Source organism: Melopsittacus undulatus, chromosome 3 (genome assembly GCF_012275295.1).
Source record: "Melopsittacus undulatus isolate bMelUnd1 chromosome 3, bMelUnd1.mat.Z, whole genome shotgun sequence".
Taxonomy (NCBI): Eukaryota; Metazoa; Chordata; class Aves; order Psittaciformes; family Psittaculidae; genus Melopsittacus; species Melopsittacus undulatus.
In genome coordinates this window covers 69,352,953-69,369,248 of record NC_047529.1, presented here as the reverse complement: position 1 = coordinate 69,369,248, position 16,296 = coordinate 69,352,953, and the positions used below count along the sequence as shown (strand labels likewise).

The window sequence follows — 16,296 nt, the reverse complement described above, 5'->3', positions numbered from 1 at the left end:
AATACCTTTTTTTATAGATTTATGATACATATTTACTTTAGCTGCATACATGGAAAAAAAAATTAGATTTGCTTGTTGTAAAACATTTCATAGATTTATAGAACAACCATTTTCTAAACAGAACATGCAGCATTTAGCCATCCAAAATACTGAAAGACAAATTGAAAGCACTATCATGTAAAAATCTTGAGAGGGAAACAAAAGCACTTTCTTTTTTGGAATATACAGTATGTAATCAGAACAAAGTTAATACTCTGTACAATGCATCTATAGAAGATAGCTGAGAATTATCTTCTCAAAAGCAAGCATAGAAAACACTTCATGATACTGGAAAGAAATTAGACAGAGAAACTGCCTAGAGTAATTTTTTCAATGGCTATGAGCCAAGTACATAGACAGTAAACTGAAAGTACACTGCAGTCACTAAGAGTATTTATAAACAAATGTAACTGAAGGGGAAAGCTGCTGCTTTCATTATTTTAAACAAAACATGTGAACTTTTTCCCCAAAAAACTTGCATTAAAAATTTGGAAGTATTTCTCTTATTTAATGTTACTTTTGTCTGTAATTTTCAGGAAGAAACATTAGGTTTGCAACTCTGTAAATCGTATTCACAGCTGTGTTTTGTCAAACATTTTAATACAGGCCTCATTAATACAGAATGCACTTCTATTTAATTTGAAACTGAGACTCAGTGCAAGGACAGTCAGAAGATATTCTAAGATTTAGAGAGCTCTTCTGACTCTCCCAAATCTTTCAGCTACTATTTATCTCCTTGAATATTGAAAATAGAGGGATGCTTTGTTTCATGGAGTTCTGGTAAGACCTGGTAATGAGTCTGATGATTTACTGATAAGGACATCTACTTTATCATATTAATGGTCGGAATAAAAGATTCTCAACTCTGTATTTGTTCTCAAATGTTAAAACTTTTCTACTATTGCTAGGACTTTTTCAGTAATGAAGGAAGGAAACACGAGTGACAGGTCTGCAAAGACACACATAGCTCACAAAATTTCCAGTAACGTGAGACAGGCTCAGACATTGTCCAAAATCTGATGCAAAGTATCTCACTGCAATTATTCTAAAAGGAAATTTTGAAAAATCTTGAAATTTTGAAAAAAAAAAAGCCAAACCTGTATTTTAATGAGAATTGTCAGGTATGTTTAATATAAAAGCTTGAGGTTTGTTTAAGAAATATTGTCTTGATTGTTTCTATATTAAGGTTCTAAGGTTCTTTAATCTCATGTGGCTAGTTTTATTCTCTTGCATCCTGTGTCATACATTCATATTTTTGTTCAACAGATAAGACAATAAAACTGTTTATATTCAAACATATACGTAGCATATATTTAATATAAAGCAAGAGAGAGGACAGTGACAAAACCAGGTTTTTGTGCATCTAACCGTAATACATCACTTATGAAAGAGAGGAATAATTTACAGGACTGCACATCACATAAGATGAATCTCAGCAACAAAACTTTAGGAAGCTCTTTCTCAGAAAGACTTTTCATCACAGCAGATTAAACAGAATTAGCTCACAACATTTAAGTAATAAGACACAGCTGACCAAACAATGTATCTATTTATTTTGTTAGCTTTAAAGGCATTTGGTTTTACAAACCTTGGTAGGTTAAAAAATGCAGTTTCAGTCCACCAGTTTTATTAGTTTAAACTGCCTAGGTTTATTAAGCTAGGAAATCTTGTTTCCACAGGTAGTGACAACAGAATACAGATCTATTTGCTTTGGGTTTAATTTACTTTTTTTTTACTTTTCTGTTTGCATGGGTTTTGATTATTTTTTTTTTGTCTTTATCTTATTCTGTTGGTTTTGCCTTTTTTTTTTTATTTGGCTAACATTTAAAATGACTAGATGTATGTAAAGCTCTGCATTGTTGCATTTAATTTAAATTATGTAAGAAGAAAAAGTTCCTCTATATTATGACATACTTTGATCACTTGAGCTTCAGAAAAACTTTGAAGGAAATGAAATACTGTGCTGTGGTTTTCAGGAGCATGGACGATAGAATATTGATAGAAAACGATGGATTACTCTTCACTGTATTTATATCCATTAATATTGCTGGAAGCATGCTACCCAGTTCACGGCAAATTAAACATAGAATCATATAAGCTTTGCCTTACTGACTGCACAGTAAAGTATGGACTGCAGTGAGGCATGGCTCACAAGGGCATGTTGCAGGATACTTTCTAGTATGAAGCATAAAAGAAGCATGGGTATAGAGAGGATTGCTGGGTTGACTGGCTCATTGAATGGCTTAAAGCGTTTAATTTAAGGAGTACTCACTCCAAGCCACGCTTTCAGAGCAGAATGTAGCTATCTTATGGATAACTGAGATCTGGTTTAGGAATATATAAAGCCATTTATCTTATGTAATTCCATTTTAAAAATTGAGTAACAATCAAGATCTTCTTTCAGGGCAGTAAATTGAGGGTATGTGTTTCTGGCACTTTTAATTAATAAAATACACTTGAAATCCTTGTGGGGGACACAACAACCAGAAAAGCCCAGAAGAAAACTGACACAGAAAGTTGGTAAAACCACAGCCTTCACTGTGAAAAAAATTTCCTGCCTTCAGGAAGAATTAAACTAATCAAGGAACTGGTCTAGAAGTGTCTAAGTGTTTCAAGATATTTTAAAAGCTTGTAATCAAATAGTAAAAAATACTGCTAATTAGAGTTCCTCAATCTGAGGAAATTACCTCTGGAAAGTAAGCTGACAGGGCTAAGAGGGCCAAACAAACAAAATAAACTCTTAAAATAAAAGAAAGGATTCACCTGTATCATAACATAGAACGCCTTTAGGACTGAAAAGGCATGTAGAATGCCAATCAGAAATTCATTCAGCCATCTCAGGAGAGAGGGGTGGTACTGCACATATTGTGAGAAATGTTAGGTACTTCTAGATAAATATGGAACGTTCAGGCAGAAGCATTTAAACAAAAAAAAAAAAAAGAAAAAAAGAAGCAAACAACACCACAAAACAAACTCACCAAAATTAAGTGCAAATATATTCATTTGGGTAAAACAATCATCTGTGCCTACTCATGCATGCTATCTGCTCTCATTGATGTCAATCTGAAGTTGATAGGTAAAGGCCCTATGATTCAGGGAAACTGCTGAAGTGTGCACTCGTGCTTCAGTTTGAGAGATGGGTTCATTTATCATCACAATAAGCTATTACCATTGATGGGCCACAACTCATCGAAGAGACAGTCAGTCTAATTGGCTCAATTCACTTAGCTCAGGATGTGCCTCAAGGAGACAAGCAGTGTTTTGAGGTAATATTCAATCACCCAACAAACCACTTGTTTAATAATTCATCACAATTCAGATTTGGGTTCTAGCACATTAATAGCCCTTCAATATGCCAAGTATCTGGTCTTAACGCCTTTGTCTCAGGTCTGGGAAGGCAAAGGCAAATACATTCTGTAGTTAGGGTAGCCCTCCTAGAAATCTACCGAATATTTAAAATATCCACTGAAGTTTGCTTTCTAAAGAAATTAGTTGTAGTTAGTTAGAGGATCTCTCTGGAAAATAGTCTTTTCCTCATCATTCTTTCCTGCTAAAGATCATCTTCCAGTCTGTAAGCTTAATAGGAATGTAAAGTAATGGAGCTCATTTTGCCTTCTAGAGATTCAATGAAGCAGTATTGGTCCATTCAGAAATCTTTAGTAAATCAGAAATGATAGGGTAGATGAGACAGAAGGAATAGTGAATATGAGACACAGGACCTATGGGATTTAAAGGATACTTCACACTCTGTTCAGATGTTAAACCAAAGCATGACTCACAATATTAAACTATTTAGAATAATGACTCTATGAAAAGACAAATTAGAACTAAACCAGTAATTCAAGCTTCTGATCTCTACTGTGCTACTTTCTTGTCATTTCTAGTTACCATTTAATTGTTCAATTATTTGTCAGTATATCACAGCCATACTGAACACTTCCTTTGCAACTGCTGTATTGTCAAAGGCTTCAAGTTTCTATTTCTACCATCACTTGCAGTGGTGGTGTGGTGGGTTGACCTTGGCCAGCAGCAAAACACCCACCTTTCACATACTCTTTTCTCCCATGGGATGGGGAAGAAATAGAAGGAAAGTGAAAAGAGTTATGGATCAGTGGGAAGGGCTGGAGAGAAAGCCTTGGAACCATGAAAGCTCTGTTCAGCAGGGGACAAAATGCTGGTGTACCAACACAGGTTTAGAAACAAATACAACACACAGCACCATACACACCAGTATGATGGTTAAATCCAGCCGAGCCACATCCAGTGTAGATGTTAAAATATTATGTTCATATCAGACTATCTGATGGACTGCTTTTATTTGTCTTTTTCTTATTAAACTAAAATACACAAAAGTGATAATTTTTATATTTACTTTCTGGATGACTGACTGGAAATTGAGTAAGTATGGAATATCACCCCCTGAAAATTAGAGTTTGCAAGGCACTCACACCATAATTGCCGTACCACTCACCAATGACTTATGAAAAAGTCAAGAATATACATAATTTACAAAATTACTCAATTTTTATTATGATTAGTTGTGGAACTGGTTACTTCCCTCCATTAGTGAACAGCAAAATAAAATTAAAAAAAAAATAACGTAACATAACACAGCATAAAAGCAGCTTTTTCTATACACTTTGAGTGTCTGAGTTTTCTTTCACTAATAACTTAATTGAATTTTTACCATTTTCCGCCATTAATAGACTGTTCTCCTTTCCTCTATGTTATAGTTAGTAATGGTGTTTTGTGTGTTAAAAATGAATGACTCCTGCCAACATTTTGTGGTACAAATATTCAACCTTTTTGTTAATGATAGCTGATGTAAAATGCCATTAATAAAGTCAGTTGGATTAGGCATCTCAGATCTATGAACTGATTAAAAATTAACATGATAACCATACAATGTCACAAAAATATGTCACACAAATTCACCTGCATATACCTCTTCATTGCATCTGTACACCAGTGACTAGCACTTGGATCAGGCACCTGTGCTACACTGGTTTGGTCTTAAAAACGTTTGATGACACAAGGTAAAGTTAGTCCATAAAGTTTAGGCACCAAACCTTAGATTCTGAAGACAGATGAGAATAAAAGTAACGCTATTTCCTATATGTAAAAGGGAAATAATGGAATTATCTATCTTGTAGACAAGCTGAGATTGTCAGGTGCTACTAAGCTTGCCAGACTTCAAAAACAACACAGCACAGATTGAAAGTACTACAAATGGTTTGCAGAAAAGGCTGGTTCCCATGTCCCATTCCGAAATTCTCATTATTTTGCCCTTCTGCGTACAGCCTTTTTGATACAGAAAGCGAAGGTTGAACACCACAAAATTACAAAACTAAAGCCCAGTGGCATCATGCAGTTTTACTAATGAGTTATAAACTAAACAATTTTAATTTCATTCTACTTCAAGTTGTTATAATTAATTCAAATTTAGAGTAAATTGCGGGGGGGAGGCAGGTAAATCAAACAGAAACAGCAAGTCAATTACTCATAAAGGGAAATCTAGAAACCAAACATTACCTCCTTGGGACTCTCACATTTCGCAAATGACCTTTCAGTAGCTCTTACTTACACCTTTTTGGTGATGGGCATATATTCCTTTATCACACTCCTCTGTAACCCAGTATCAACTAGATTGTCTGGACTATAAATTCTGTCTGAATAATAAAAGTGCACAAGTTGAGCAGAACTCCATTAAGCCCTTTACTTCCAGGTAACCTGTGATCAACAAGGAACACCAAATACAACTTTCAAAGCAAATGCTTATTGGCTGAAGATGTACTTAGCATGCAAAAGCATACAAAAGGAACAAAACCCCTATGTATCCTCCCTTCCATAAGCTACAGTTTTCCTCTGCAGTCTTAATTAACTACTGTTTAATTTAACTATATCTTAGGAATCACCATCAAAATGCTTCTTTGCATGTTGATCAGCCCTCAGTACAAGTCACCAGATATATTCTTTCCAAGTCAGAGAATCATAGAATCATAGAATAGTATAGTTAGGGTTGGAAAGGACCTTAAGATCATCAAGTTCCAATCCCCCTGCCATGGGCAGGGACACCTCACACTAAACCATATCACCCAAGGCTTCATCCAGCCTGGCCTTGAACACTGCCACGGATGGAGCATTCACAACCTCCCCTGGGCAACCCATTCCAGTACCTCACCACCCTAACAGTAAAGAATTTCTTCCTTATATCCAATCTAAACCTCTGCTGTTTTTTTCTGCTTTGTGGATCCTTCAGTATTTTAGTATTTGGGATTAGAGATAAGAAGAGTAAAACTTTTCAATTTGGCAAGCATATTCCCCAATTTGCTTTCTTCTTCATTATTTCCTAACACCCCTCAGTATTCTCTCTCCAGTTTTCATATCCCTTCTTCTGCGAAACTACTCTATTTCTTGCTTGTTTTTCCCCCATTTTTCAACTGCCACTACTGATTAAAACCCTTGCCTTCAAGGCAGACTTGGGTAGGCAGGTAACGCAAAGGACACTTGAGATTTATGAAATAATTTCACCAACAATAAATTTCCTCTTTTCTCTACGGTAGTATAAGATCATTTTAGCACAAAGAAATTAGATGTATCATGGGAAACATGAAATACTGCAGTCAGTGGACTCAGCTAGCCAGATTCTAAGCCCTGCTTCAACTCATTTCCAAGGCACAGAGGCTGTAAGATCCTACTGGGTATCCTTAGTTTTCCTTGCAATCACAATAATGAACTCCCAACAGGCTATCCAAACTTTATTAAAAGCTTTAATGAGGAACAAAGTGTGCAAAATTTACTTATGTCTTGGTGGTTCTTGACAGTCATGGGTAGCTGAACTCTCAATAGGCCAGTCCTGATACTTTTTCAACTTGTGCTGGGGATCAAGAAAAATTTGGCTAATCACAGCTGTGAAAAAAAAAAACAGAAACATCACCTGCCCTCCCCCCAGTCTCATTTCATGGTGCCACAGCACCATGTGAGAATATTTCAGCAAAGATCTAAGTTCTTACTGTGAGGGTGGTGGGGCACTGGAACAGGTTGCCCAAAGAAATGGTAAATGCTCCATCCCTGGCAGTGTTTAAGGCCAGGTTGGACAGAGCCTTGGGCTACAAGGTCTAGTGTGAGGTGTCCCTGCCCATGACAGGGGCATTGGAACTCATCTTAAGGTCCTTTCCAACCCTGACTATTGCATGATTCTATGAAAGATAAGGAATCTAAACCCAATCATGTAATACAAATTAAGTAAACGTAAAGGAAGGATCAGTCAGCTGCGGTTCAGATCCTTAAAATGTTTTGTTCATCACTTGTTTTACTGCTTTCTGTCTCATCCTAAATTTGCCTATTATATCATTTTTTAGGAGCAATATTGAAGTAAGTGCTAATAAACAGCACATTTGGTTGAAGACCTCTTCACACTTTAGTGTCTGATTATGATAGTGACTTAATTACAGTCAAGATAATTTAGACTGTAATTTAAAATAAAAAAGATTATTTACATTATTTTAAGGTTTACTTGTTAAAAAATAAAAGCATATCAATAAACTAAACCAGCCTTTTATCAGAAGAATGCATTCAAACATTAAAGACAAAAGATACTGAAGTTGCTGCCCTTACAAAAGATATGTTTCTTTAGGTTCAAATTAATCATTTTAATTTTCTGCCATGTGTTGGCTGTTGACACTAATTAAAAAATGTGATAGCTGTAGCAACTCTGAGTAACTTCAGGGGCATTACTCTGAATGGAGATTTCTTGCATACTATGTGCTGCAGATGCCTATTACTGTTTCTTTTACAAATATGGATAATGTACATATAACTACACTATTTCATCCCAGTCAAATTTACAGAACATTAAGAATCAATAAATGTCTGTACAAAATTATTTTTTAAATGCTATGCCTTATATGTGAGGATCATATTCCCTACTCCATCCCCAATTCACTTTTGCAAGCTTGGAGATGTTATTCATTACATATTCAGATCTGGGGCTGGAACTCATTTCCGTGCAGAGGGTACAAAAAAGACAAATTCATCAAGTACTGGACTTAACATCACTGCCTCAACATCTACTTTAAGCACTGCTGTTATGTTACTTCATGGTGGCCGGCTTAGACTTGGACAATTGTCTGCACTAGATAACCAAATCTTCTATATGAGGGCTTAAACTGTCCATATGATCAAGTGAAAGAAAGACTTATCTTCTAAAGGTGCAGAAAGGGAGATCACATAATCCTACTTAAGTTTCACTACTTAGCTTCCCTGACAATAAAAGCAATACAGACACATGCTCAAAAAACTCAGTCTGCTGGTTGAACTTAAGACACAGCTAAATGTTGGAATTACATAGGGTAGGTCACTCACTGCTTTTTATGAGGCCACTGAATTTCAAAACAAACTGGTGATATAAAAATGTAGCTTCCAAACACAATTTAATTTTCATCTCATCCATTTATACCAAAAGGTGTTATGCTGGATTTTCTCCTTTTTGAGGCAGCCAGTAAAAGCAAGAAAGAGAATTGTGGATGTATCTAACTCTATCATATCCTATGAATAAGAAAGTCTTGAGTTCTGAAAACATGACAATACTAGATGAAGCTTTTTGGATTTAGATGCATTAATAATTTAGGACAATTGATCATGGCATTTCTGTTCCAGCTGATTACTGTATTATTTATGCTTCTTTATGTTTTGGGTTTCAACTCCCTCTCTCCCCCTGGGAGCTGTAGAGTGCAATTTGCTTTGCATTATTCTGCCTTTTGCATCAGAATTGCCTAAGAAATGAAAACAAATGGAAGCAAATAAACATAAAAGCCACAAGGACCTAGCTTATGATTATTTTATAATTCAATATTTAATCCTATGAGGTATTCTGGGCAGTCTGCAATAGATAATATGTCACAAAACAAACCTCTCACTCTATTCCAATCTTTAGCTTTCCACAGTAGAGTACTTTTAAAGGCCTGATAGATTTTTAAAGTTTGTACATATTGACTACAGGCTTATTACAGTGTCTTCATTTCTGGAGTCAAAGAAATATTGACATCTGTAAAGCAGCAAATAGTTTACACAGCTAATTATAAAAGAACAGGCAAAATAAATGAAGTGACAGTGTTAAGTCAGACAAGTTTCCTTCCTGTTCTATAGGCACAGACTCTGCACAAAATTTTCAGCTGTTGTCTTTTTTTTTACTAGAGGTCAGAGAAAGAACTATGTGTTCATCATACAGCCACTTAAGTCTATCGAGTTGACAAACATACTGTGCTAGAATGTTTCCAAGAGATAACAAACCCCTTTATCCAGGCATCTTGTGCTTTAATTTTCAACATAACCTGCATGAAGGACCAAATCACGTTAACTTTACTTACACTGAATGGGATCATGCTGTACAAATAGTTCAAATGACTCCTGTAAAATATCTGGTGCAAGAAACTTCTCAGTCTGAGTAAAATCTGTCAGTACGCAGACTGTTTCTGAGCCAAAGGGTTTTAGGGCTTCTATCATGTTGTTTGCAATCTGAGTAATGGCAGCACTAACACCTGCTCAAAACCCAGACAGAAGGGTTAGAGCAAACGTATTATCTATTTTCTGTATGACTGCTGGATGTTGAGACCTAAAATTTTCAGAGACCTGAACTCTAGGATGGCTTCCACCTAAATGCCGAACTAATTTGTGAATGCTGACCAAGGGCAGTGCCCTAACCATCTGAAAGATGCATGGTGTATCTCAGCCTTCATGGTTAAAGCTGGTCCTCAGCAGGGAAAGGAACAAAAATAGTGCAACAGCAGAGAGACTTTCTGTGACCAAAGGTGGATGTTTCTACATGGAATCTCAAGGGCCTCAGTTGCCCCTCATGTATGTGTGCGATGGGGGAGAAAGGCTTTATTTAGAAGTGCTCCATATAATGTTTTCTTTTAGCTAATACCTTCTACTCAAAATACAAGTTATCAAATTGCTTTTTGCTGAGGTTATCAAAGGAAAGAAATGAGTCAGAGTATATACATAATTCCGGCTTCTGTAACACTGTGGACACCTAACCCTCTCACACCAACTTTAAGTAAGTTTCACATCATCCTGCTGAGTTTGGTATCTAATTTTTAATTAATTTTATACTTTCCTTTCAGTGCTTTAATCAAACATTACCAGAATGTAACTCATAACACTTTCAGACAAGTTTACAAAATATTTTAGCATGGACTCAAATTTAAAATAAGCTTACAAATCCATTGTCAAAACAATTTAAGAAACTGTTAATGAAAACCAAATGGGGGTTTTAAACACCTGAATTGTAATCAGAGTTCACAGAATAAGACAATTTTTCAGTAATTAGAAACTCTAACAAACCACAAGTCCTCATGATTGCTGCAAACATTAGTTCAGGAGGCTGTGATAAGGTAGGCAGCAAAGAAGATAAACTGTTTTATGATACCTACTAAAATCTTAATACTAGTAATTTTAAATCTGTTCTTCCAAATTATCTGCTGGATATTTTATTTCTAGAAATTAATTTCCTCCAGATTATTTCCAAACATATTCTGTATCAGAAACAGTGTTCAATTTTCCACTTCAAATGCATATCATATAGAAAAACAGGTGAAATATCTGGATTAAAAAAAAAATAATAAAAAATCTGAGTTCGTACAACAAAGTTTAAGTTTTGGTAGCAGCATATAAATTTATAAGACCAAAAGGAGGTGGTGATGTTAAAGTAATTTGCTCATGTTCTTGTCCCACTGTGACAAACAATAATCCTGTATCATCTATAGCCTCTTGTTAGGTATAATGTGTCTGTAAGGACAAAGAGATGACTATCACATAGGCTAGTGCCACCTAGATTTAGGCAAAAAAGAGAAAGCTGAAGGCTGCACACTCAGAAGCATCCTATTTACACTTTTCTCATCCAAAAGAACATTTGGAGATGGACGTAAAACAAGTAGATGGCACACATATTGCAATAAACATTGTGGAAGCATACGCACAACACGCCAACTTTACATTAACAGAATTATTTTAAATAAGCCTTTTGAGCTATATTTGAAAACTAGGAAATGCAGGATGGTTACTAATTTTTGTTATTCAATTTAAGTGCAATAATTTTAATGGTAAAAAGGAAGGGTAGTTTTCTGTGACATAAGATTTATAAATTGCAATAGAAATGTATATCTTGATACAAAATTCCTAAATTGTTCTCTACAATTCCTAAGACATGAATTGTTAAAGAAGCTTGCCTGCTCTGAGATACCAATTATTCTACTGTAATGCAGCTAGCAATCACTCTCAAGAAAGGATGTTTTTACATAGTTTCAGCTATTTGGGTTTATCAATTTTCAGCTATTTAGAGAAATGTTTTATTGAGTTTACAAATGAGGACTCTCAATATTCTATTTTTATTTCCCTTTCCATAGCATAAATCATATGGCTTAAGCATGTCATTATGACTATAGTCTACATAACACAACATGACAGTTAAGATGTACTGTGGTAATTGGTGAGTGCTTTCAGTATTATTGTAGTATCAAAAATTTACATGGTTCACTTATTAAGGCAAATTGCTTCATTCATACAGAGATATCTGACGGTAACCACAAAGGGCCTCCAAACTATACTGAAAAAATATCTTCCATCTTCAATATACTTTTGCACATTCTTACCATTATTTTGCTCACTGAATAGAAGCAGGAAGAAATTCTGCCTGGAAAAGTATCAGTTCATATCCCATGGTAAGTTCACCAGACATGGAAGATTACAGAAGAAACTCTCCCTTGCCCACTAAATGAGCCTGAAAATTTATGGCCATGAACAGGATGCCCAGTTCTTTGGAATGATGCTATTTAGTTTCAACGTGTTCACTTACCTTCTGTCATGTTGCTTTTCAGCCAACAGGAAGAAAAAAAATTGGAGGTTGACTAGTTTGAACAGACTACAGAGGAAAATGTGCTCAAGTGCATTAGTGTTAGCATTTCTGATGAGGTTTATCATATATGGGGTTATGCTAAATTGAAGGCTCTTTAGCTTTCTTCATATTTAGAACTCATTCAGTTCTTGATTCTACTGTCTGGGAAAAAAAATAAGACTTTCATGAAGGTATCCTGTATGATAGCAAAAAGTCTAATGATGAGAAGCCCGACAAACGACTGAAGTATCCAAGACTTTAGAAAGCAAATGTTTGGAATTAACCTGCAGGGCATGAGTATGCGTATACAGGCATGGACACATGCAGACTTGGATAAATATATGCATTAGAACTGGCACAGGGCTCACAACAGCAATTTTCTGAGTTCTAGGGCAGGGAGCTTCCAACACACAAGTTTCTTGCCAAACACTAAAGTTTTGTAACACACCCCCACAACATCTGACACACATATCTCTGGAAAGCAGACGAGGGAACTGCTTTTCAAAACTGAGGACAAGGTGGGTAGAGAACAGGACAAGCTGAATGACACACCAGCTAATTCATTCAAAAAATAATGCTGTGAACTATACAGACTTCTGCAATACTTGACAGGAGAAGCCCAAAGAACACTCAAGGTCAAAGACTCTTAGTTAATTTTCTCTGCTTAACATTTTGCCTCACAAGGATGCTCCATAAGCATGATTTCCTTTCTGCTTGCAGTTTTGCTGGTCAAATAGCTATCCAATTTAATCTTCCCTCAGTTTCACCCCTCTTCAAAGCCTTACTTCTTTTCTCAAGAAATCAAATTAGCATTTAGGCATGTACCATCTGCACTTACTTTGTTGCCCAAATAAGAACTGGGTGCACTCCAATAATAAGTCTGTGGCAGTACTTTTCGAGCAGCCACATTGCTGATGCTATACTGCTGATGCCCATCAAATCTCTTTTGCTTGGGGGTAACTCTGATGAGACCTGGTAAGTCAGTCAGATACCAGCCATTCATGTCCTCTGTCTAAAATGACAGAAAAATAAGACAAAACAGAACACATCACAGTGAGAACCAGGACACCAGGAAATCAGTCATTTCAATAGTTAGAGCCTCTCATTCTTCCATTAAAAAAAAAAAAACTGATTATATGATTAATAACAGATTAGGAACAAAGGAAACAACAAAGAAACAAAAATTTCTCCTGTTGTATGTGTCTGGGAGTTATAACTGAGGAGTTTGAAGTAACTGCAAGTATTTACTTTTTCTGCTTCATATGGTCCAGAACAAGGAGAAATTCTATTGTACAAACATATGCATAAGAATATCTCCAAATACTGTACAAGTTTTCAATTACTAATATCAGTCACAGAAGATACAGAAGATGAGCTGACAAATGGATATACAAATTCTGATTGAAGTAAACAGCATGATTTATAATAATTTTTAGTTCTAAACCTTACAACTTAAAAATTTAAATACACTTATTTTAGAAAGCCACAGCAAAGCTGGAAAGCACCAGAACTTGAATTTCTGAAATCCCATCATAAATGAATCACCATAGAAGAACACACTGTTCATACAAAGCTTCTAGTGCCTGGATACAAGCAGAACAATAAATTAGTTCAGCTGTGGGATGAAAGATTTTCCAGATGCTGGCATGTAAATGAGCACACTAGGCATATATGATTTTACTCACAGACTTCCAGCATACCAATACAGCCAAAACCAGGAGCTAATAGACCTGGAACACATTTCCCAAACTCACTGTACAGACATGAATACGTAGTATACACCAATTACAGCAGATTCAGTGTCTGAGTTTTGTGAACTAACTGAAAGTATATTTGCAGGTTAAAGATTCTTGTTTTTCTATAACACAAACAAGAACACTAGGTTTATCTCTCTTTCAGATCCTTCTCTGAGAATGCAGTATGCAAAAGAAATTTACTCAAAATGCCTCCTGCAAGGCAACCCTTTTTCTTACCTAAGGTGTGTGTTGTACATTTAATGTTTAAAAATCCTTAATTACTTCAGGTCTAGAAATTTAATAATTACCTGTAAAAGAAGTTGCCCTATAGATATGTTGCATTTAACTCAGGACAGATTATGTAAGCACAATCTGGGACTTTGTTTATGCAGGTGGCTTCATTTTTATAGCTTTTGCACTTTTCATTAATTTAACCGTAATTTTTCAGAATTTTCTCACAATTAAGAGAAACAAAGGTTACAAACATTTTTATAAAATAAAAATATATGGGGAATAAAAGTGCATGCATGATTTTATAAGATGAACTCCCTGACAATGGACAGTGACAACACACAAAAACACAAACTCAGTGACATGTACTGATAGGGTGTGATTTTTCTTACACTTCCATAGGTAAGGTGAGAGTGTGTGCAGATGCTTGTTTTCCCAGAGCAGAAACACTCCTCACAGCCTTTGGGATTATTTTGCTGCAGGTTGAAGAAACCTGGTTTGCAACGATCACAGTTTTCTCCTTCAACATGTTCCTGGAAATGCAGATTACAATATCACTTCAGTTATCATAGATTAGAACTTGAGATCACCAGCTTTATGCTTTGCAGGAGAGTACAAATTCAGGATTATAAAGACATTTATAGGAAAGACTATTCTTATTTGTGAATATTAGGAGCAAATCCTCTACACAATATAAGTTACCACGGCTACGTATAAATAACAGGACACAGCATTTGGACATTATAAGATTCTTAATTTTTCCTCTACACAAATGGACATACTTAATTTCAGGGAAAATCTAATTTATTTCCTTTACACTTAAAAGTCTCAGAGAGTTATGAAGTATGGGACACAATGTTACAGCTTCAAAAATTACAGTTTGTAGGTATGGCTGATAAAATCTGGCACGCCCAATTGATGTCAACTACAGGTGAAACGTAGTAGTTGCACTAATCATTCAGTATTGAAGTTTTCCAGTGGCCTATCATTAATAGGTGAATTCAGATTAAATCCAAGCTTTAAAAGTGATGCATTTTGCCTTTCCATGACTACACGTGTTTGCCAGTCACACAGCCAAGTCTGCAAACTTTTCCCCTGGAGAAATCCAGGCACTGAACATACACAAAGAATTCTAAACTTAGCATTTGGTAATTACACTTTTCAGAGAAAGCTTAGGCTGTGCATTAAGTCCTACTATCTTACATAATAAATTAGTTTGTCTTCTTTGCAAAGATAAAGGTAGCTTTTCTACAAAAGCATGTTGCAAAAGGATCATGCTATGGTACTGGCTTAGTAACTCAGTATTTTTCCCTCAAGGTAGCCCAGAAAATTCTTTCCCTTTCCAAAGTGTTAACATACAGTCTCTTTAATCCTGGAGACAGTACTTTATGGTATGTAAATAGGACCAAATTGTTGGCTGCACATCAGCAGAGAATGAACACATTATAAAAATCCTGCCCACGCTGTGTAGTCTATGATTCCTTGAAATATGCAGCTCCGAAGTAAGTTTACCAAAAGCTATTTGGTAGCCTCCTCGTTAAGTTCTAACAAAGAGCGAAAATGCAGAGCAAAACATCTGAAAGCATGGGGGGAAAGGACAGCACACACAGATCAAGAGAAAATAGAGACAGTGAGGGGGGGAGGGGTAAGGACAGGTAAAGAAGGAAATGAAAACGTAAATAGGTTTTCACCACTGATTATACAGTAACAAGACATGTAGCAAAATATCTTTTCTGACTCTGTTGCTGTGCTGTATTTATGCACGCCTTCAACAACATCATGTAGAATCTGCTCAACAAATCAAAAATCTCTTTAATACAACTCAAGGCTATCAGTCAATTTCTTTTAACTTCAACATCTCATTAATTTCAATAATGGTATTTCTACCAGCAATCTCAGGATTAATCAATGCATATTATTACCACAGATATGCTGAAATAACCCATCTACCCCTGCATCATATGAAAAATAATGTGGGTAACATTTGGGAACTCACAGGCACATAAATGCTCTCATGCCCAATTCTAGAAATCACAATTATGAACACTGGTCACAGAAGTGTGACATTATGGTCACAAAACTTTCAGACCTTGCTGATGTGCTTATCAGAGTATGTGGTGAGGGAAGGGGGAAATAAAAAAAGACAGCTGCAAAGCAAAACCATGTGTTTAAATGGAAAGTTGCCCTACTCTGCAATCACAAGTATGTCATCAGTGAGTAACAACTGTATAATTCTGTTCAGGAGGCAGCAAATTCAGTGAACGACTCCAAGTTGGAAAGGAGATCCAACCTATCTTTCAGCCAATGAAGCAATCTTTCTATAGCCTCATTTATTTATGAATACTGTGTTCAGTTTTAAACTATGCAAAGATAAGACATTGACAATATATCTTCAGA

General features: G+C 35.8%; 1 protein-coding gene across 1 annotated transcript in view; it reads right to left on the bottom strand.

The window, feature by feature from the left end:
• The window catches only part of LAMA2 (laminin subunit alpha 2), a 361,887-nt gene that overhangs the window by 188,420 nt on the left and 157,171 nt on the right, over positions 1-16,296 (bottom strand). The window contains exons 11-12 of the mRNA XM_031054109.2: positions 14,292-14,432; positions 12,771-12,944 (exon numbers count right to left, since the gene is read on the bottom strand). Coding sequence (XP_030909969.2) covers positions 12,771-12,944; positions 14,292-14,432 — 315 coding nt within the window. The remainder of the gene's footprint in view (positions 1-12,770; positions 12,945-14,291; positions 14,433-16,296) is intronic.